Source organism: Electrona antarctica, assembly GCF_951216825.1.
Source record: "Electrona antarctica genome assembly, chromosome: 8".
NCBI lineage: Eukaryota > Metazoa > Chordata > Actinopteri > Myctophiformes > Myctophidae > Electrona > Electrona antarctica.
Genome location: NC_136789.1, coordinates 30,439,374 through 30,461,325, shown reverse-complemented (window position 1 = coordinate 30,461,325; position 21,952 = coordinate 30,439,374). Strand labels below are relative to the sequence as shown.

The 21,952-nt window shown below is 43.0% G+C and overlaps 2 protein-coding genes across 2 annotated transcripts in view; one reads left to right on the top strand and one right to left on the bottom strand.

Moving 5' to 3' along the window:
* Nucleotides 1-1,555: 1,555 nt before the first annotated feature.
* LOC306928700 (ras-related protein Rab-38-like) lies at nucleotides 1,556-12,541 on the bottom strand (the record flags this gene model as incomplete). The annotated part of the gene is made up of 4 exons (XM_079508970.1): nucleotides 1,556-1,726; nucleotides 7,978-8,115; nucleotides 9,596-9,726; nucleotides 12,349-12,541. The coding sequence occupies 4 exons, from the start codon at nucleotides 12,539-12,541 to the stop codon at nucleotides 1,556-1,558; spliced, it is 633 nt and encodes a 210-aa protein (XP_079365096.1).
* Nucleotides 12,542-19,499: 6,958 nt separating this feature from the next.
* p2rx5 (purinergic receptor P2X, ligand-gated ion channel, 5) overlaps nucleotides 19,500-21,952 on the top strand; it is a 42,518-nt gene continuing 40,065 nt past the window's right edge. The window contains exon 1 of the mRNA XM_079507868.1: nucleotides 19,500-19,685. Within this exon, the coding sequence (XP_079363994.1) occupies nucleotides 19,540-19,685 (146 nt within the window). The 5' untranslated portion in view covers nucleotides 19,500-19,539. The remainder of the gene's footprint in view (nucleotides 19,686-21,952) is intronic.

The window sequence follows — 21,952 nt, the reverse complement described above, 5'->3', positions numbered from 1 at the left end:
TCTTGGCAACGTTGGAGAGAACAGAGACAGTGTGAACCAGGTGAGTCATCATCATGCATGGACAATGGCTTTAACAACTCTATCATAATACAGTTTAATTATATTATAATATTTACATTTAGTCCTTATGATTCTATTTGTACTATAGATGTAGAAAAATGTGAAAATGTCATTTCTCAAAAAGTAAAAAAAATAAAAATAAATTACTGCACAATGACACACATTGTTAGCTTACAAGTACATATATTTTCTCTATTCGTCACACAACAACGTAGGTTACAGGACAAAAGTGCAAAAAAAAAAGATAACTTATTGACCTGTTTATTTCTAGACAGAGAAGTGCCAGTATCAGCGCAGAAAGTCTATGCAGTCATTATTTCTAAGTAAGGATACACTCAAAACATTTCAGATGTGTTAAGATTCTACAACTGTTACACTCGTATGTGCAAACATACCTGGTAATAAAAAACTATTCTGATTCGGATTTATTTTCCTTTAAACATAAGCCCTAACCACACCAAAGGGTCAAGAAGGTTTTAGAGTTGTCCCTGCGGTGTGATATGTCTTGTTGCACGTTGACCCACATTGACCCTTGTGATTCAACGCATGGAATTCAATTGGCCCAAACCACACCAAAGGGTCGAGACGGTTTTAGCGTTAACTCCTTGCAACCGTTTGGACCCAAGGACTTGCATGGTGACCCTTTGGTGTGGTTAGGGTGTTAACAGCAAAAAACAAGGCCTTGTTTACATTAAAAGGGTGCGGCGGGGTCATATAAGTGTTGATTGTGATTGACACACGCTATAGCCTGTTTTCGCTGTTTTTACCACTAATGCTTCCGGTTAGGATAGTGAATGCTGATCTAATAATCAGAAGTCCCACCGCAAGTCCACTTCTCAAGTTCTCTCCCTGACGCTCTCTCTCTCTCTCTCTCTCCCATGTGGCTTTACACTTCCCGATGGTCCACATTTTGCATGATAGCCAGCAGTGGTGGAAAGTAACTAAATACACCAACTAAGTACATTTACTTAAGTAGTGTACCTTTTTAGGTATTTATAGTTTACTTGAGTATTTCCAATTTCCACTTGTATTAACCACTTCAGCCCTATATATATATATATACAGTATTTCGGCCTTTTGAAAATAGCCGATCTACAAGCTCACAATGCGTCGCGATGCGACGCATTGTGAGCTTGTAGATCGGCTATTTTCAAAAGATGTGTATGCATTTCAAAACTTGAAATGGCACATTCTGCATAGTGAGTACTTCTTTTTACTTTCGGTCCCTTTAAGTAAACTTTGATACCAAAACGTTGGTACTTTTACTCAACTAGATTTTGAATTCCGGACTTTCACTTGTAACGGACTTGTCCTACATTGCAGTATTGATACTTTTACTATAATAAGTAAAACAATTGAGTACTTTTTTTTCCCACCACTTCCCAAATCCACTATACTCCTCTCCCTGATTCTCTCTCCCTCCCATGTTGGCTTTCTTTCCACTTTCCCCCGACGGTCAACATGCATTAATATAATTATCATAGCCATGGTCAGGTCAGGATTTGGCACAGGCCGTGCAGCCCGGCCGCTGCTTCTTGTTGGTGGTGCTGTGTGACGAGAGGACCAGCGACCCGGCAGCCTCGGCCTGCGCCGTCACCGCGTGCTCCTGGTTGGCTAGGATGTGTCCCACCAGGCACCTCACCGCCTCCTCGATGTTCGTGTTCTCCTGGGAGGAGGAGAGACGTGGAAGAAGTGGAAGATTATTATTCGTTTTTGTTGTACTTTAAAGACACTCCTTGAGCTAAAAACTGTTTTTAGCTCAAGGAGTGTTCTTCGTGCAAAACGAATGCTTGGAATGGGTTCAGAATCATGAATAACCCCTAGTTTGACATGTCACATGCTACTTAAAGCATAAGTGGTCACCTCACCACCGAAAATCCAGACTATGAATGAGCCTTAAGGATCATAAAAAACCTTGAACGATTACTATTGCAATTTATTTTGGGTCACGCCCCTTTTTAGCTTAGATTGATTGGCAGATTTCTCAAGCAATTTCTTAGGGGACCATATATATGGTCATTTGGCGATGAGCCACACGGTTCAATTTCCATTGTTTCCATTGTTTTTCCCATTGTTAACTCTGTCCAATACTGTCCTATGCGAAATAATATCAGTATAGCTTTTGTTTTAGTCTTTGTCCTGTTTGCTGACCGGGTCCACGGTCCTATTTATTCCATAAGCAGCTCACGCCTCGGTGTGTAACTCATTAGATAGTCAGTGAGGTTGAGTCAAGGCAGCTACGGTACGTTGGACTATGTCACACCAGACTGCAGACATTCTGCTGCCTGGCAGGCTGCTGGTGTCCAGAAAGAACAGACATTCTGCTGCCTGGCAGGCTGCTGGTGTCCAGAAAGAACAGACATTCTGCTGCCTGGCAGGCTGCTGGTGTCCAGAAAGAACAGACATTCTGCTGCCTGGCAGGCTGCTGGTGTCCAGAAAGAACAGACATTCTGCTGCCTGGCAGGCTGCTGGTGTCCAGAAAGAACAGACATTCTGCTGCCTGGCTGGCTGCTGGTGTCCAGAAAGAACAGACATCCATGTATCCTAACCCAGTGTTGTTTTTGGCGGCACATTTTGATTTTAGTTTTAGTCGTAGTCTCTTGAATAGCTTTCATTTAGTTTTAGTCACATTTTAGTCACCTGGAATGTTTTAGTGTTTAGTTTAGTTTTAGTCGACTAAATATCATAAGATTTTAAAATGTATTTTGGCGGGCCTTGGTGCCATCGTAATGACTGATTTTACGCGTTGTGGGCTTGTAGATCGGCTATTTTCAGCATGCAACTAATATTAGTTGCATTTTTACAACAACATTGTAAAATGATCTCTTGTCCACTAGTCCCTTCCTAACATTTTAGTCTAGTTTTTATTTGTTGACGAAATTGTCAATATATTTAGTCTCCATCTCCATTTAGTTTCCATTTAGTTTTCGTTAGTGAAAACAGGTAGTCGACGAACATTTTTCGTCTTGGTTTTAGTCGACGAAAACAACACTGATCCTAACCCAGTGATTCTCTAGCTCCGTGGTTCCCAAACTTATTCACGTCAAGGACCCCCAAATTGACCCTAATTACCCCCGCGGACCCCCATTTGAAAAGATATTCCTGCAGGGAATTCCCATAAGAGGCCATTTTTATGGCTCTAGCAGTGATTCAAGGACCCCCAGTTTAAAATAGAAAGGAGAGGTCGCACAGCTCGTAGTCCTGATGCCAAAAATACTTTTTATTGGACCCCCAGTTTGACATGCATATTAGTGTACAGACCCCCCATTTAATGGCATTTCTATCTCTGGGACCTCAATTTATATTGTAAAATCAATGTTAATTTAACTATGAGAGTGTACAAATGGAACCAATTCCATTTGGAACCAATTCCATTTGTACTCTCTCAGAGTTACAGACCCATAAGGGTCCATTTGGTTCCAAACTATCATTTAGGTGGGGACCACCGGGAAAAAAGAGGTGGTGTAGTATTTGCGCCACCATGCCCCAAGGGGGTTTAAACTAAAAGGATCCCTGGCTAATGAGACAAATATGCCTTAAAACATTATACTTGCCCTCTATAACTACAATGACAAAATAAAAACACCTTCAATATTTTATTTCTTTCATAAATTGCGAATCTTTCACTCAATAGGGACTACTCCTGTCTCAAGTTGATGACGTCATATGCCCATGTGTGGTCTAGCCCTATGGAATTATGGAATGCATGTGCTAATAAAAAACAACGTAATACTTTCTAAAGTTAATATGAGCATCAAAGCAATATTTTGTAATATTTGTTATTAGCATGTGCATTCCATAATTCCATAGGGCTGGACCACACATGGGCATATGACATAATCAACTTGCGACAGGAGCAGTCCCTATTGAGTGAAAGATTCTCTATTCATGAAAGAAATTAAATATTTGAGGTGCTTTTAATTTCATTTTTTAAGGCATATTTGTCTTATTAGCCTGCAGGGATCCTTTTAAGTGGTTACATTTGTGGACCCGAGAATCGGCTAGATCTACAAGCCCACAAACACATTGCGATGTGACATGTTGTCGTGAGCTTGTAGGTTTTCGACAAACCACACCAGGGGTATTCATCTAGGCAGAGGGGCCACACCAAACCACACCAGGGGTATTCAACTAGGCAGAGGGGCCACACCAAACCACACCAGGGGTATTCATCTAGGCAGAGGGGCCACACCAAACCACACCAGGGGTATTCAACTAGGCAGAGGGGCCACACCAAACCACACCAGGGGTATTCAACTAGGCAGAGGGGCCACACCAAACCACACCAGGGGTATTCATCTAGGCAGAGGGGCCACACCAAACCACACCAGGGGTATTCATCTAGGCAGAGGGGCCACACCAAACCACACCAGGGGTATTAATCTAGGCAGAGGGGCCACACCAAACCACACCAGGGGTATTCATGTAGGCAGAGGGGCCACACCAAACCACACCAGGGGTATTCAACTAGGCAGAGGGGCCACACCAAACCACACCAGGGGTATTCATCTAGGCAGAGGGGCCACACCAAACCACACCAGGGGTATTCATCTAGGCAGAGGGGCCACACCAAACCACACCAGGGGTATTCATCTAGGCAGAGGGGCCACACCAAACCACACCAGGGGTATTCAACTAGGCAGAGGGGCCACACCAAACCACACCAGGGGTATTCATCTAGGCAGAGGGGCCACACCAAACCACACCAGGGGTATTCAACTAGGCAGAGGGGCCACACCAAACCACACCAGGGGTATTCATCTAGGCAGAGGGGCCACACCAAACCACACCAGGGGTATTCAACTAGGCAGAGGGGCCACACCAAACCACACCAGGGGTATTCAACTAGGCAGAGGGGCCACACCAAACCACACCAGGGGTATTCAACTAGGCAGAGGGGCCACACCAAACCACACCAGGGGTATTCAACTAGGCAGAGGGGCCACACCAAACCACACCAGGGGTATTCAACTAGGCAGAGGGGCCACACCAAACCACACCAGGGGTATTCATCCAGGCAGAGGGGCCACACCAAACCACACCAGGGGTATTCATCTAGGCAGAGGGGCCACACCAAACCACACCAGGGGTATTCAACTAGGCAGAGGGGCCACACCAAACCACACCAGGGGTATTCATCTAGGCAGAGGGGCCACACCAGGGGTATTCATCTAGGCAGAGGGGCCACACCAAACCACACCAGGGGTATTCATGTAGGCAGAGGGGCCACAATTGTTAAATGACTTGAAGTCGGGGGGGCCGCCCACAAGACCATGTTCCATGGCATGAAAGTGTCTTGAAGACAATTGGAAGCAGGTTGGCATGATGAAGTGCTTACATGTTCGTATTAAGGACAGATTTTTTTTCTTGTTCAGCCGGATGCTAGAAATAGTAGAAAATAGCCTGTGCCTTATCAAGGGAACAGGCTCTTGTGTTGTGTTCTATTATTAATCAATAATGGAGAGTTAGAACATTATTCAGCCCAGGTCACTGTTGAGGATGAATGAATCATACTGTGTGAATGGAGATGTACAAATTGGTGCACAAAACCCACTCAAAACTAATGATCAAACCACTTGACCACTGTTTTGTTTCGTTGACGTAGATGCGGCTGACGTAGACAGCTATAATATATTTTATGAGCATATTGACAATTTACAATTTAGGCATTTAGCAGATGACTCTTAATCCAGAGCGATTTACAATAAGCAAAAAAACAAAAAGCATGGCAATACATCACATACATAAAAAGTAGTTATCATGAAACATGTGTAAGCTAAGAACGTAACAGTGGAATCTTGTGTGAAACTACACAAACTATACATACTATACTATACATATATATATATGGATACTATAAAGTGCTATGACTACATAAAATGCAAATCTGTATAAGTCTGTATAAAATGCTATCTAAGTCTACATAAAGTTCTATCTATGGGGCTAGGGTAAGTGCTACGGGCCGATGGAGTCTGAAGAGGTGGGTTTTCAGACTACGGCGGAAGATTGGGAGTGAGGCTGCAGTTCTGATTGTAATGGGAAGTGCAATGACATCATAGGTAGAGGATTACTGTGGATATAAAAGTGTTACATTTACTTTATACAGTAGGTCTGACAGTGGTACAGAGACTAACAATGAAGATCTTTTTTGTGGCTTTTCTGCCTTTATTGATAGTATCAAGTGAAGACTGACAGTCAAGAGGGAGAGAGAGAAGGGGAGAGACCTTAGAGTATATATGAATAGAGACGGCACCCGGAGGAAACCCTGAGGCGAAATGGACATAGTGGCCGAATTTGGTATTACAGCGCTGGGCCAAACACATGAACGCGCTGGTCCGTTGACTATATCATTGTGCACGTTCATGATGACACGTGAACGCTGAACACGTGCAATGATAGTCAACGGCACAGCGCGTTCATGTGTTTGGGTCCAATCCATCCCAGAATGCACTCTGTTCCTACCCGGAAGGAGGAGTGAAATCGCCTCATGCGCTTTTGAGCAACTTAATGCAAGTGGATATGAGGAGAACTCGGGTGCCGTCTCTATTCATATATACTCTAAGGGAGAGACATGCAGCAACGGTCGTCATGAACGGGACTCGAACACGCAACACACTGTCAGGCCAAAGCCTATCGGTGGCATGCGCCTGGACCGCTAGGCCAGCAGGCGCCCCAGATCTTTCGGTTGTAATGGAGCAGGTGTCATCTCATCTATATGAAGTACTCACTTCACAACTATGGGAGCTTTTGGTTAACCCATGTAGGCCTTTTTTGAAAAAAAGGTCTTCTAAATTCTGACAGTTTTCTGAAATACCTATGTTTTCTGTATTGGTGGTGCTCAATATTTCATGTCAAGGACCCCAAAAATGATATGTAATTGGCCTCCGACCCCCATCTGAAAATATGTTGTTCCAGGGACCCCCCCCCCCCCCCCCCCTCCCCACCCAGAAGCAAAGATTTGAGTTAAAAAATATATATATATTCCAAATTTGTGCCACATTTTCACGATTTTTCAAAAATAGCAGAACTACAAGCTCATAGCGCGCCACTCAGTGGCGCGCTATGAGCTTGTAGATCTGCTATTTCTCAATAGATAAAGTATAACATAATGCTTTAAAACACCAAAAGGGGTTCCCGCCCAAAATGGGTTAACCGACCATTAACGAGCTTCGGTTAACGGTTATATGAAAAACGTTCAAAATGGACCTTCTGTACAGTATATTAACCAACCATCTAATGCAAATTTTGTACTGTATTTATTTTTCACATTGGGAATGTGTTCCAGCTGGGGGCCACAGGAAAGCTGAGCTGGGGGCCAGAGTTGGCCCGCGGGCCGCAGGTTGAATACCACTGTACTACACCATCGGTGTCAAATTATGCCAACAAAAAAATGACTGTGCACCTTTTCAAATAGTACCTTTGCTGCGTGTACCTTTTCATGGAGCTTGTCGACCTGGCGAACGGTCCTCTCCGAACAGAGGCAGAGGTTGGGGTTGAAGTGCTTAACCCATTTCGACCGAGACCGATTCTATAAAATGTCATCTAAATCCTGACAGTTTAAAAAAAATAAACCTATGTTTCTATATATGTCCGTCGTTCTCAAACATTTTCATATCAAGGATCCCCAAAAATATGTAATTGGCCGCCGACCCCCATCTGAAAATATGTTGTTCCATGCAGGGACCTCCCCGGAAGCAAAGATTTGAGTTAAAAACGTTCTGAAAGAATATATATTCAAAGATTTGCGCCGACATTTTCACAACCTACAAGCTCGTAGCGCGCCACTCGGTGGCGCGCTATGAGCTTGTAGATCTGCTATTTTTCAATAGCTAAAGTATAACATAATGCTTAGTTAAAACACCAAAAGGGGTTCCCGCCCAAAATGAGTTAAAAAGCAATCCGACAGATTTCCTGTACCTTGGCCGAGGTCTCGAAGCAGCCGACGAAGCCATTGTCCTTGCAGAAGGAGTCCATCTTGGGCATCTGGGCGACCATCTGGTCAGACTTGTTGGCCAGCAGCACGGCCGGGACGGGAACACCGTGGGGCAGTGTCACCTTAGGACATGAGCGTTGAGGCGTGGTGCACGCACGCACGCACGCACGCACGCACGCACGCACACACACACACACACACACACACACACAGCTCATACACAGCATGCTCTGGTTGCAGTGGTGGGAAAACGTACTCCATTTTTTTTTTTACTAAAGTATTAAAGTATTAAAGTAAAAGTATCAATACTGCAATGTAGAACTACTCCGTTATTCAGGGCTAAATCTATTCATGTGTTTTTGGTAGGGCATTAAGCAACTATAGTTGACTAGTCGACTAGTAAATCCACTAGTCGACCTTAATTGGTACTAGTTGACTAGTTGATAAGATTTCCTGATTTCCTGATTTTGTAGGCCTCAAGATCAGGTATAGTTATAGTCACCAATGTACACAGTTTTTAAATGTACAAATATTTATTTAAAAAAAATGTTTTTTTTGTTTTTGTTTTACATAATAGGTAGTTAAAAAACTAGTCGACTAGTTGACTAGTAAACTAGGCAATGGCTTGTTGACTAGTAAACTAGGCAACTAGTCAACTAGTAAAAATGACTAGAAGTGAATGACCTAGTTTCTGGTAATATTAATGTCCGGTAATTTTGTATTTCCGTGGAAAAAGTGGAATGTTGACACAAAAAGTCCACCACAAGCCAAAATGGCAATGACCCCTGACCCCTGACCCCTGGATGACCCCTCTGGCCATGACCCACATTGAGCAGCGTGTGATGTTCGGACCGACATGGTCGCGGACAAAGACGGCCATTGTGATCATCGTCAACCTATAGGGGCATAGTAGCAGTGGTTCCACTGAAAAATCGGCCATTCGTTTTTTCCCAGATTTACGAAACAAATGTTTACATCAAAACCCATTTTGACCTGGGATCAGATTCTAAAAATGTCTTCTACATCCTGACAGTTTTCTGAAAAAGCTATGTTTCTATGTCAGTCGTTCTTCGATTTTTCAAAAATAGCAGACCTACAAGCTCATAGCGCGCCACTCGGTGGCGCGCTATGAGCTTGTAGATCTGCTATTTTTCAATAGCTAAAGCATAACATAATGCTAACACCAACAGGGGTTCCCGCCCAAAATGGGTTAAGTTAAGCCTATTAGAATCAAGCCATCAAGGATCCTGGTGAATCATGGCCATAAAACCTTTGATTCTGTGAAAATGTATTGGATGGATTCTGTACATGAAAAACGCTAAAGAAAGTAATTAAAGAAATATCATTAAATATTCCTTCTTTTTTTCTCTTTCTCACAGAATCAAAGGTTTTTATGGTCATGAATCAACCCCAGGATGGCTTGATTCTAGGCTTAAAATTATTGATATAAATATTTTTGATGGGGAGAAATTTCTCGATGGGGAGAAAATGAACGGCCGATTTGTCAGTGGAACCAGGAAACCACGCCCACTGCTATGCCCAATCGGGGCCCTGACTGACGTCACGGTGGATGACGTGACTGACTGACGTCACGTGACTGACCTTGGTGTCCAGGTCGTCCTTCCACTTGAGCACGGCCTCGAACGTGGAGGCCCGGGTCACGTCGAACACCACCAGCGCCCCGACCGCCTCCCGATAGTACACGCGGGTCATGTTGCCATAGCGCTCCTGCCCTGAGAGACAGACAGACACACAGACAGCTAGTACATGTTCCCATAGCGCTCCTGCCCTGAGAGACAGACAGACAGACAGACAGCTAGTACATGTTCCCATAGCGCTCCTGCCCTGAGAGACAGACAGACACACAGATAGACAGATAGTACATGTGGATCATGTTCCCTCATCTGCCCTGAGATAGAGAGAGAGAGACAGAGACAGAGACAGAGACAGAGACAGAGACAGAGACAGAGACAGAGACAGAGACAGAGACAGAGACAGAGACAGAGACAGACAGACAGACAGTACATGTGGATCATGTTCCCATCTGCCCTGAGAGAGACAGAGACAGAGACAGAGACAGAGACAGAGACAGAGACAGAGACAGAGACAGAGACAGAGACAGAGACAGAGACAGACAGACAGATAGTACACGTGGATCATGTTCCCATCTGCCCTGAGAGAGAGAGAGAGAGAGAGAGAGAGAGAGAGAGAGAGAGAGAGAGAGAGAGAGAGAGAGACAGAGACAGAGACAGAGACAGAGACAGACAGACAGACAGATAGTACACGTGGATCATGTTCCCATCTGCCCTGAGAGAGAGAGAGAGAGACAGAGACAGACAGACAACTTCTTTGCCTTTTTTCACAATTTTTGAAGCTCACAACATGTTAGATCGCCTAGTTGAACTATTCAAAGTTATTCAGGAGTTTAGGGATAAGGAGTTTAGGGACGAAAGCAGGGCCCTAGGAGACAAATCGTCCATCTGTCACAGACACAGGCCGACGCCCGACGCACACATCGTTGCGTGACTACACGGACCAACTCGGGTGTGTCATCTTCTCACATGGATGTTCAAGTCCGTGTCATTGAGCAGCTCACAAAGCACAGCGTTATTAGCAATGGTGGAAAAAGTACAATGTAGAACTACTCTGTCACAAGTTAAAACGTCTGGAATTCAAAATGTACTTGAGTAAAAGTACAAAGCCATTAGCATCAAAATGTACTTAAAGTACCAAAGGTAGAAGGTATACTCACTATGCAGAATGTCCCATTGTAAGTTTTCAAATGTATATGCCTACAAATATTTTGAAAATAGCTGATCTACAAGCTCACAATGTGTATCGCAATGGCGCATTGTGAGCTTGTGAACTGAACTGAACTGAACTGAACTTGTAGATCGGCTATTTTCAAATGGCCTTAAATGTATACTGTAGGGCTGAAGTGGTTACTGTATGTTTTGTACTAACAATCAAAGTAACTAAAGTTTTCAAATAAATGTATTGGAGTAAAAGTGCAATATTTGCCTCTGAGATGTAGTGGAAGTACAAGTAACAGTATTGCCGTTGGAAATACTCAAGTACAAATACCTCAAAAATTGTACTTAAGTACTTGAGTAAAGGCCTGGGCGGCTAGTGTAGCGGTCCAGGCACCTATAGGCTGCTAAACCAGCCTGACGGCGTGTCGCGGGTTTGACTCCCGATCCCGACGACCTTTGCCGCGTGTCATCCCCCATCTCTGTCACCATACTGTACACCAGGGGTTCTCAACGTTTTTGGCCGGGGACCCCCGGAAATGCTTTGGCAATGTCTCGGGACCCCCACCCCGCCCCCTCCCGACCCCCAATATAAACCCTAATTTGTACACTCTCAGAGTTACAGACCCATAAGGGTCCATTTGGTTCCAAACTATCATTTAGCTGGGGACCCCCTGGAACTCCTTCAAGGACCCCTGGGGGTCCCCGGACCCCACGTTGGGAACCACTGCTGTACACTATGCAATAAAGGCAGAGAAAAAGCCCAAAAATATATCTTTAAAAACCCATTTTGGTGTTTTAAACATTATGTTATAATTTAACTATTGAAAAATAGCAGATCTACAAGCTCATAGCGCGCCACCGTGGCGCGCTACAGCTTGTAGGTCTGCTATTTTTGAAAAATCGTGAAAATATTTATTTCACGAAACTGGAAGATTTAGAAGAATCTTTTTAATTTTGAGGCCAGGCCTAAATGGGTTAAAAAAAAAGTAGTGGAGTAAATGTACTTAGTTACTTTCCACCAGTGAGTATTAGAAGCGAGGACAGCAGGCGTCTTCATGTGACTGATCTAACGAGCATTAAGGACCGATAAGTCTTGGTCATGTGTTTCTGTCTTTTGTACAATGTTAGATATGATCTGGTCAACAAGGTCATCATTTTACTCCTCTGATTTTATGTGCAATACATTTAACTACTTTTAATTTAGCTGGGGACCATACACCGGGCCGGAACCACCCCTAAAGACCCCTATTAGGAATCCACATCGGACCCCAAGTTGAGAACCCACTGCTTTAGAAATGGAATGAGTGCAGAGTCAGACATGTCACAACACCAGTCCAGTAGTACATGAGTGTCAAACAAGACCAGTCCTTATTAAGATAGGATATATGTCCATTTACTGAAATTAACTTTGAATTAAACAGTATGCTCAACAATAACTTTGTTTTCAATGATTCAGCATGTAAAACAAAGTTTGTAGGCTAAGTAATAAATAAAATATACAACACACATTTGTCATAGTTGTTAGTAAGCCCTTCGCCCACCGTTCTAAGCGTTCTTTCTTTGTTGTAAAAAGATATAGGAATTATTTTTATTTTAACTAACCAGCGATGTCCCACAGCTGCAGGCGGACCACCGCGTCATTGTCCCAGTGAAGCACCTTCAGGGCGAAGTCCACTCCGATGGTGGCGCGGTAGTGCTGGGAGTAGATCTGGTGGACGTAGCGCTTGATGATGGACGTCTTCCCCACTCCCAGGTCCCCGATGACCAGAACCTTGAACAAATGCTCCTGTTGCATGACGGTGGAAGCCGGCACACCCATGCGAACACTCTGCTGTGCTCCGCTGCACTTTTCACAAGTGCCGGCGACTTCTTCTCGGTCAAGTTGAGACTATGGAAAACTTCAGAGCCTCGTTGTACCAGTAGCAAACTTTGCCATGAGTCATGACAAACCCAACAAACGCCTTATACGGCATGTCCTTCCATTGAACTAGCCTATCTGAGACAAATTGTTACGATCTGAGGCTGCATTGAAGAAGAAGCCACAACCCACTACAGATATCTAGGCTAATCAATTTACAGCAGCAGCAGCACCCAATGCATGCACTCTGCAGTCAGTGTGCACACATGCAGAATTGCAGATATGTGTGGGGTGGGGTTCCCAAGCCTTTTCAGCTTAAGAGACATTTGGTGTCTCCCCGGGACCCAAACATGTGATTAATCACTTAAGCACGATTACAATATTTGTTAAAATCGGTTGACCATAATAGTAAATACTGACATCATGCTGACATGATACTGACATGAATATACTGACCATAATACTGAAGAAAAGCAAGGGCTCGCCACTTGTAATGCTCCAAGCATTTATTCACAATCACAGCAGGCAGGACATACAACGTTTCGACCGGTATTGGTCTTTTTCAACTTGAAAACGTGAAAAAAAACACAGTTTGGCTCAGCACCAGGATTGGAGGATGTGCGCCGTTTAATTTTATTCTGAAAGACCATGATAGTGACATGAATATACTGACATGATACTGACCATGATACTGACCATGATACTGACATGATACTGACCATGATACTGACATTATACTGACCATGATACTGACATGATATTGACCATGATACTGACCATGACACTGACATTATACTGACCATGATACTGACCATGATACTGACCATGATACAGACATGATACTGACATTACACTGACATGATACTGACAATGATACTGACATGATACTGACCATGATACTGACCATGATACTGACAATGATACTGACCATGATACTGACGTGATACTGACCATGATACTGACAATGATACTGACCATGATACTGACATTATACTGACCATGATACTGAACATGATACTGACCATGATACTGACATGATACTGACCATGATACTGACCATGATACTGACCATGATACTGACATGATACTGACATGATACTGACCATGATACTGACCATGATACTGACCATGATACTGACATGATACTGACATTATACTGACCATGATACTGACATGATACTGACATGATACTGACATGATACTGACCATGATACTGACAATGATACTGACCATGATACTGACCATGATACTGACCATGACACTGACCATGATACTGACCATGATACTGACCATGATACTGACCATGATACTGACCATGATACTGACATGATACTGACCATGATACTGACCATGATACTGACCATGATACTGGCATGATACTGACCATGATACTGACCATGATACTGACCATGATACTGACCATGATACTGACATGGTACTGACCATGATACTGACATGGTACTGACCATGATACTGACCATGATACTGACATGGTACTGACCATGATACTGTCATGACACTGACCATGACACTGACATTATACTGAACATGATACTGACCATGATACTGACCATGATACTGACCATGATACTGACATGATACTGACATGATACTGACCATGATACTGACATTATACTGACATTATACTGACATGATACTGACCATGATACTGACCATGATACTGACCATGATACTGACATGATACTGACATGATACTGACCATGATACTGACCATGATACTGACATGATACTGACCATGATACTGACCATGATACTGACATGATACTGACCATGATACTGACCATGATACTGACCATGATACTGACCATGATACTGACATGATACTGACCATGATACTGACCATGATACTGACATGATACTGACCATGATACTGACAATGATACTGACCATGATACTGACATGATACTGACCATGATACTGACATGATACTGACCATGATACTGACCATGATACTGACATGATACTGACATGATACTGACCATGATACTGACATGATACTGACCATGATACTGACATGATACTGACCATGATACTGACATGATACTGACCATGATACTGACATGATACTGACCATGATACTGACATGATACTGACCATGATACTGACAATGATACTGACCATGATACTGACATTATACTGACCATGATACTGAACATGATACTGACCCTGATACTGACATGATACTGACATGATACTGACCATGATACTGACCATGATACTGACATGATACTGACATGATACTGACCATGATACTGACCATGATACTGACCATGATACTGACATGATACTGACCATGATACTGACATGATACTGACCATGATACTGACCATGATACTGACCATGATACTGACCATGATACTGACCATGATACTGACCATGATACTGACATGATACTGACCATGATACTGACATGATACTGACATGATATTGACCATGATACTGACCATGATACTGACATGATACTGACCATGATACTGACATGATACTGACCATGATACTGACATGATACTGACCATGATACTGACATGATACTGACCATGATACTGACCATGATACTGACATGATACTGATCATGATACTGACATGATACTGACCATGATACTGACAATGATACTGACATTATACTGACCATGATACTGAACATGATACTGACCATGATACTGACATGATACTGACCATGATACTGACATGATACTGACCATGTGACTGACATGATACTGACCATGATACTGACATGATACTGACCATGATACTGACCATGATACTGTCATGATACTGACCATGATACTGACCATGATACTGACATGATACTGACCATGATACTGACCATTATACTGACATGATACTGACCATGATACTGACCATGATACTGACATGATACTGACCATGATACTGACCATGATACTGACATGATACTGACATGATACTGACATGATACTGACCATGATACTGACATGATACTGACATGATACTGACCATGATACTGACCATGATACTGTCATGATACTGACCATGAAACTGACCATGATACTGACATGATACTGACCATGATACTGACCATGATACTGACCATGATACTGACATGATACTGACCATGATACTGTCATGATACTGACCATGATACTGACATGATACTGACCATGATACTGACCATGATACTGACCATGATACTGACCATGATACTGACCATGATACTGACCATGATACTACTTAAATGTAGAGGGGTCGTGGCCTATACTGAAGAATAGTAGGACTACACAACATTTCAGTGAGAATCATTCTGACCTACCATACCATCCATACATGTAGCTCCACCTCCATCCCCATTTCAACTCACCCATGTTTCGTTTCTTCCTGAAACTGCAGTCTCTCAATGTGTTTGTTCTTATCAAACTGCAGTCTCTCAATGTGTTTGTTCTTATCAAACTGCAGTCTCTCAATGTGTTTGTTCTTATCAAACTGCAGTCTCTCAATGTGTTTGTTCTTATCAAACTGCAGTCTCTCAATGTGTTTGTTCTTATCAAACTGCAGTCTCTCAATGTGTTTGTTCTTATCAAACTGCAGTCTCTCAATGTGTTTGTTCTTATCAAACTGCAGTCTCTCAATGTGTTTGGTCTTATCAAACTGCAGTCTCTCAATGTGTTTGTTATCAAAACGTCGTCGTCTTCTCTTGTCTCACGGCATCTGTTTCTCTCACGGATGACGATGACCCTCTCTCTCTCTCTCTCTCTCTCTCTCTCTCTCTCTCTCTCTCTCTCCTGGCTTGAATGTCCAGTCACAAACACTGTCCTGTCACAATCTTTCTCTCTCTCTCTCTCTCTCTCTCTCTCTCTCTCTCTCTCTCTGTCTCTCTCTCTCTCTCTCTCTCTCTCTCTCTCTCTCTCTCTCTCTCTCTCCTGGCTTGAATGTCCAGTCACAAACACTGTCCTGTCACAATCTTTCTCCCTCTCTCTCTCTCTCTCTCTCTCTCTCTCTCTCTCTCTCTCTCTCTCCTGGCTTGAATGTCCAGTCACAAACACTGTCCTGTCACAATCTCTCTCTCTCTCTCTCTCTCTCTCTCTCTCTCTCTCTCTCTCTCTCTCTCTCTCTCTCTCTCTCTCTCAAGGTTAATCACCAGGGACACCTGCCTTCTTTCCTCTCTGTCACACATCTTTCCTCCCTGTTGTAACTTATATTATACCGGTATGTCTCTCTTGTCTTCCTCTATCCTCTATCCTCTATCCTCTACCCTCTACCCTCTATCCTCTACCCTCTACCCTCTATCCTCTACCCTCTGTCCTCTGTCCTCTGTCCTCTATCCTCTATCCTCTACCCTCTGTCCTCTACCCTCTATCCTCTACCCTCTACCCTTTATCCTCTACCCTCTATCCTCTACCCTCTGTCCTCTGTCCTCTGTCCTCTGTCCTCTATCCTCTATCCTCTACCCTCTGTCCTCTACCCTCTATCCTCTACCCTCTACCCTCTACCCTCTATCCTCTACCCTCTACCCTCTACCCTATATCCTCTATCCTCTATCCTCTATCCTCTATCCTCTACCCTCTATCCTCTACCCTCTACCCTCTGTCCTCTACCCTCTATCCTCTACCCTCTACCCTCTACCCTATATCCTCTATCCTCTATCCTCTATCCTCTATCCTCTACCCTATATCCTCTATCCTCTATCCTCTATCCTCTATCCTCTACCCTATATCCTCTATCCTCTATCCTCTATCCTCGGCTAACATACTGTACAGTACATGCTTGTATACTCACTCTCTCACTGTACATCAAAAACTACATCTATCTGATCAGCAGTCTGATCCAGTGCTTCAACAAAATGTGTTCACGCACGCACGCACGCACGCACGCACGCACGCACAGTCGCACACACACACACACACACACACACACACACACACACACACCCGAACGGATTGCGGAGCGGTCTTGATACCGGAAGGTCGCCAGTTCGAATCAGTGGTCCGACACGTTAAAATTACCACCGCTGAAGTGCCCTTGAACAAGGCATTGAACCACTACGATGAAATGTTCTATGAGCAGGGCCTGGCTGGAAACAAGTTCTTGAGCTTAGCCCAGATACCCTGGGTAAATATAGTAATCATTTAATTTCATTTAATTTCACACACACACACACACACACACACACACACACACACACACACACACACACACACACACACACACACACACACACACACACACGTGTATAGGCTATACAGACACATTATAGGGGGCCTCCTCGGTGCCTCGGTCAATGCCTCTCTGCCTGATTGGTTGCATTAGATCTACAAGCTCACAACGTTTCACTATGGGACCCTGTGTGAGCTTGCATATTGTCTGTTTCCAAACAGCCACAGTTTAAATTGGTACTTAATTTAATCGTCTTATAAACGAGTGGTTCAAATGGGTGAACGTTCCCAAAAGGCATTTATGGTGTCATTCAATACTGGCTTCTGACTTCATGGGCAACTTGCATTAGGTTCTGTATGCCAGTGGTCCCCAGCTAAATGATAGTTGGGAACCAAATGGACCCTCATGGGACTGTAACTCTGAGAGTGTACAAATGTACACCCATTTGTACACTCAGAGTTAAATCAACATTGATTTTACAATATACATTGGGGGGGTCCCAGAGATAGAAATGCCATTAAATGGGGGTCCGTAGACTAATTCAGGTCAAACCTGCAGGGGGCCCTTGAAATGAAAATGGTTGAAAATCACTGCTAGAGCCGTACAAATCATGCATGCATGCATATACGCATGCAAACACACACACACACACACACACACACACACACACACACACACACACACACACACACACACACACACACACACACACACACACACACACACACACACACACACACACACACACACACAATACATTTATTTATTTGTATATGTATTTCTTTGTTATTTCATCTATTCTTTTCTTTTTTTCATATGGCAGTTTTTATCCTCCTTGCAGAACATGGACAACACCGCCCTCTAGCGGATCGCTGAGGTTAGGCCTACTGCTATTATGTCCATTTAGACCGTAATTAAATACGGTTACTTACAGCGATATCATCAATATCCTTCCTGTTCTCTACCCTGGCTGTGTGTGTGTGTGTGTGTGTGTGTGTGTGTGTGTGTGTGTGTGTGTGTGTGCGCGCGCGCGCGCGCGTGTGTGTGTGTGTGTGTGTGTGTGTGTGTGTGTGTGTGTGTGTGTGTGTGTGTGTGTGTGTGTGTGTGTGTGTGTGTGTGTGTGTGAGAGACGCTCCAACATTGAAATAACACAATTAAATAAAATGTAATGTACACATAGGCCTATAGACCTATACATATTTCCACTTGGCTATCCTACTAGCCTACTCGAAGGAATTAGAGTCAGAGAGCACATTAATAATAACAATAATTAATTGTATTTGTATTGCACTTTTCATTCACAGGGAATCCCAGTGAGTGCTACATTTAAAGGTTAAAAACATATAATCAATCATAGAAGGTTAAAAACAGGGTTATCAAAAAAAACAAAAAAACATTCCACATTGGTGGTTTATTAGCCCTGGTCCAGTGCTTACAGCGAGTAGAGCGAGTCTCGCAGCTGTAAGCACTGGACCAGGGCTAGTGGTTTATGGACCCCGGCCTCACCCCTGGGGGTCCACCGTCCCGGACCCCACTTTGGGAACCACTGGTTTATGGACCCCGGCCTCACCCCTGGGGGTCCACCGTCCCCGGACCCCACTTTGGGAACCCCTGGTTTATGGACCCCGGCCTCACCCCTGCCTGCCTGACTCAGTGACTTCATGCCATGTGGGTTTGCCTGTTGCGTTGAAATGTCAACCAATATAGATGTGTGAGATCCTCTCTAGCAGCCTGCAGTGCAGGCGATCATCCCCATAGTCACTGACCTGACTGTCGCAGCAGGAATGGATTATTGGAGCTCCAGTTGCTGGAGAGGCTATTTCCACAATTTCTTTTATTTTAAAACAGAGAAATTGGTCATCGCCGAGAACAGAAGGATTGGAATACTGTTTAGACTCTTCCAAGTAGCTGTGCTGGCTTACGTGATCGGGTGAGCTGCATGCAATGCCCTTTACACAATACACACATGTAGCCTACTGTAGCCTAGATTAGGAATGCGTATTGATTCACAGACAATGTACGTTTACAACCTCAGTATAAGTATTAGTAAGCTGTTTATATACTTATAAAGTTGACTATTAAGCCAATAAACTGGAATCAACCTTGGTCCTTAACCCATGTTTTGTGTTTGGGTCGGGAACGTTGAAAGAAAGTTTATATCCCGCCCCTAATCAGTGATGTCACTGATAGCCTATACAACTCTACAAAAAAGGGAAAAAACATACATCATGTTATCATATCCATTGACATTAACCTATTAAGGATATAGGCCTATACTTTGCAGGAGGTATTTGAGTATTTCTAAAATGTTAACTATATGCAGGCTACTCTTGAGGCAGAACAGACCCATTCACAATACTATGCATTACTGTCCCACATGGCAACTCCATAGCCAGTAGTAATAATGTAAAACAATATATATCAAAAATCTCATTTCATATTTAGCCTACTTACTTACTTACTTACTTACTTAAGCCATCCATTGCAGTGTCACTGGAGAAACTCCATAGCCTGTGATAAAGTTTTTAAAAATAAAATAAACAAAACAAAACAAACTGAAATGCACGGTTAATATCACACAACACACATTATCAATAATTCTATACACTATTAAAACTTTAAATATTCTTCTAATTCCTCCTAATAAAGTATAGTTTACCAACACCATGCAGTCACCTGTATATCTATCTGTATAAAAACACATTGTACTTCATTTCTATTTAGTAAGTATCCATAGCCTTAATACTGTTACCATTGTTACTCAAACCCTTTGTCATAATCCTTTGTCACTCATGATCAATCATCTGTTCTGATTTTGTCATTTCTGTCATTGGTCGACAGCCTGGATTGCCAGTAGCCTACATTTCTGAAATATGTATAGGCTATTTCAAATACAAAATACTGTTTTGAAATGTATTGTGTTATCTTCTCTCTGATCTCCCTCTGAATTCCTCCATCACTTGCTCATTCCAGTGTTGTTTTTGGCAGCAAATTTTGATTTTAGTTTTAGTCATAGTCTCTTGAATAGTTTTAGTCACATTTTAGTCACCTGGAATGTTTTAGTGTTAGTCTAGTTTTAAATATCATAAGATTTTAGTTGACTAAATCTACAGTTGATTTAGTCGACTAAAATGTGTTTTGGCGGGCCTTGATGCCGTCGTAATGACTGTTTTTACACTTGCTGAAAATAGCCGATCTACAAGCTCACAACGCGTCGCAGATCTGCTATTTTCAGCATGCAACCAATTGTAAAATGACTTATTTTGTCCACTAGTCCCTTCCTAACATTTTAGTCTAGTTTTTATTTGTTGACGAAATTGTCAGCGTATTTAGTCTCAGTTGTAGTCATCATAGCTTAGTTTTTATTTAGTTTTCGACGAACATTTTTCGTCTTAGTTTTAGTCGACGAAAACAACATTGGCTCATTCTCTCCCCTCTCTCTGCCTCTCTTCTCTCTCGCTGGTCGAGATCTTGACCGAAGAAACCGTTGCCAACGTTTTTTTTGATTGATTGAAGTATTTATTAACAGATTGAAGAATTACAGTACATTTCACGCACAACTCAATACAAAAACTGTTAAACTGTGGACGACACCGTAAAGCATTACACTTGTTTACAATAGGGTCCACCATGTTCAATTCATCATAACATTTAGAGACGTACAAATATACACTTAAAAACAGGAAATCGTCATAGAGGAGGTAGAAAGGGAAGAAAAACATATATACAGTGAGGGGGAAAAGGGGGTGGGGTGGGGGATTCAGATTTTATGGGGACCAGTTTCGAGTTGCAGCCGTCCGTATAGGTGCCCTTTGAGAGCGGTTTGGAAGGAGTCAAAGGATTCGCATGTCTTAATTGAGCCATTGAGATGATAGAATGTTGCGTCATCTTCTTTCACTCCATCGGGACACTTATTTTACAGCAACGGCAGATCATGTAATCAAAGAATATTCGTGTAATATTCAATATTCAATGATTTATTGCCAAAACCAACTCACAGCTGATTTGGAAGTTGTTTAACCCCTTAAACCCTTAGTTGACCTTAGCTGACCCACGGTCAACCTCCATATAGAGCGTCGCAGTCCCGCCCCCTTTCATGACGACGCCAGGCCCAGGAAATGAATCCCAATGCATTTTCCCCCATAGACATTTCAAAACGTATTTATTTAAAGATCTTTTAAGTGTTGTATGAAGCCA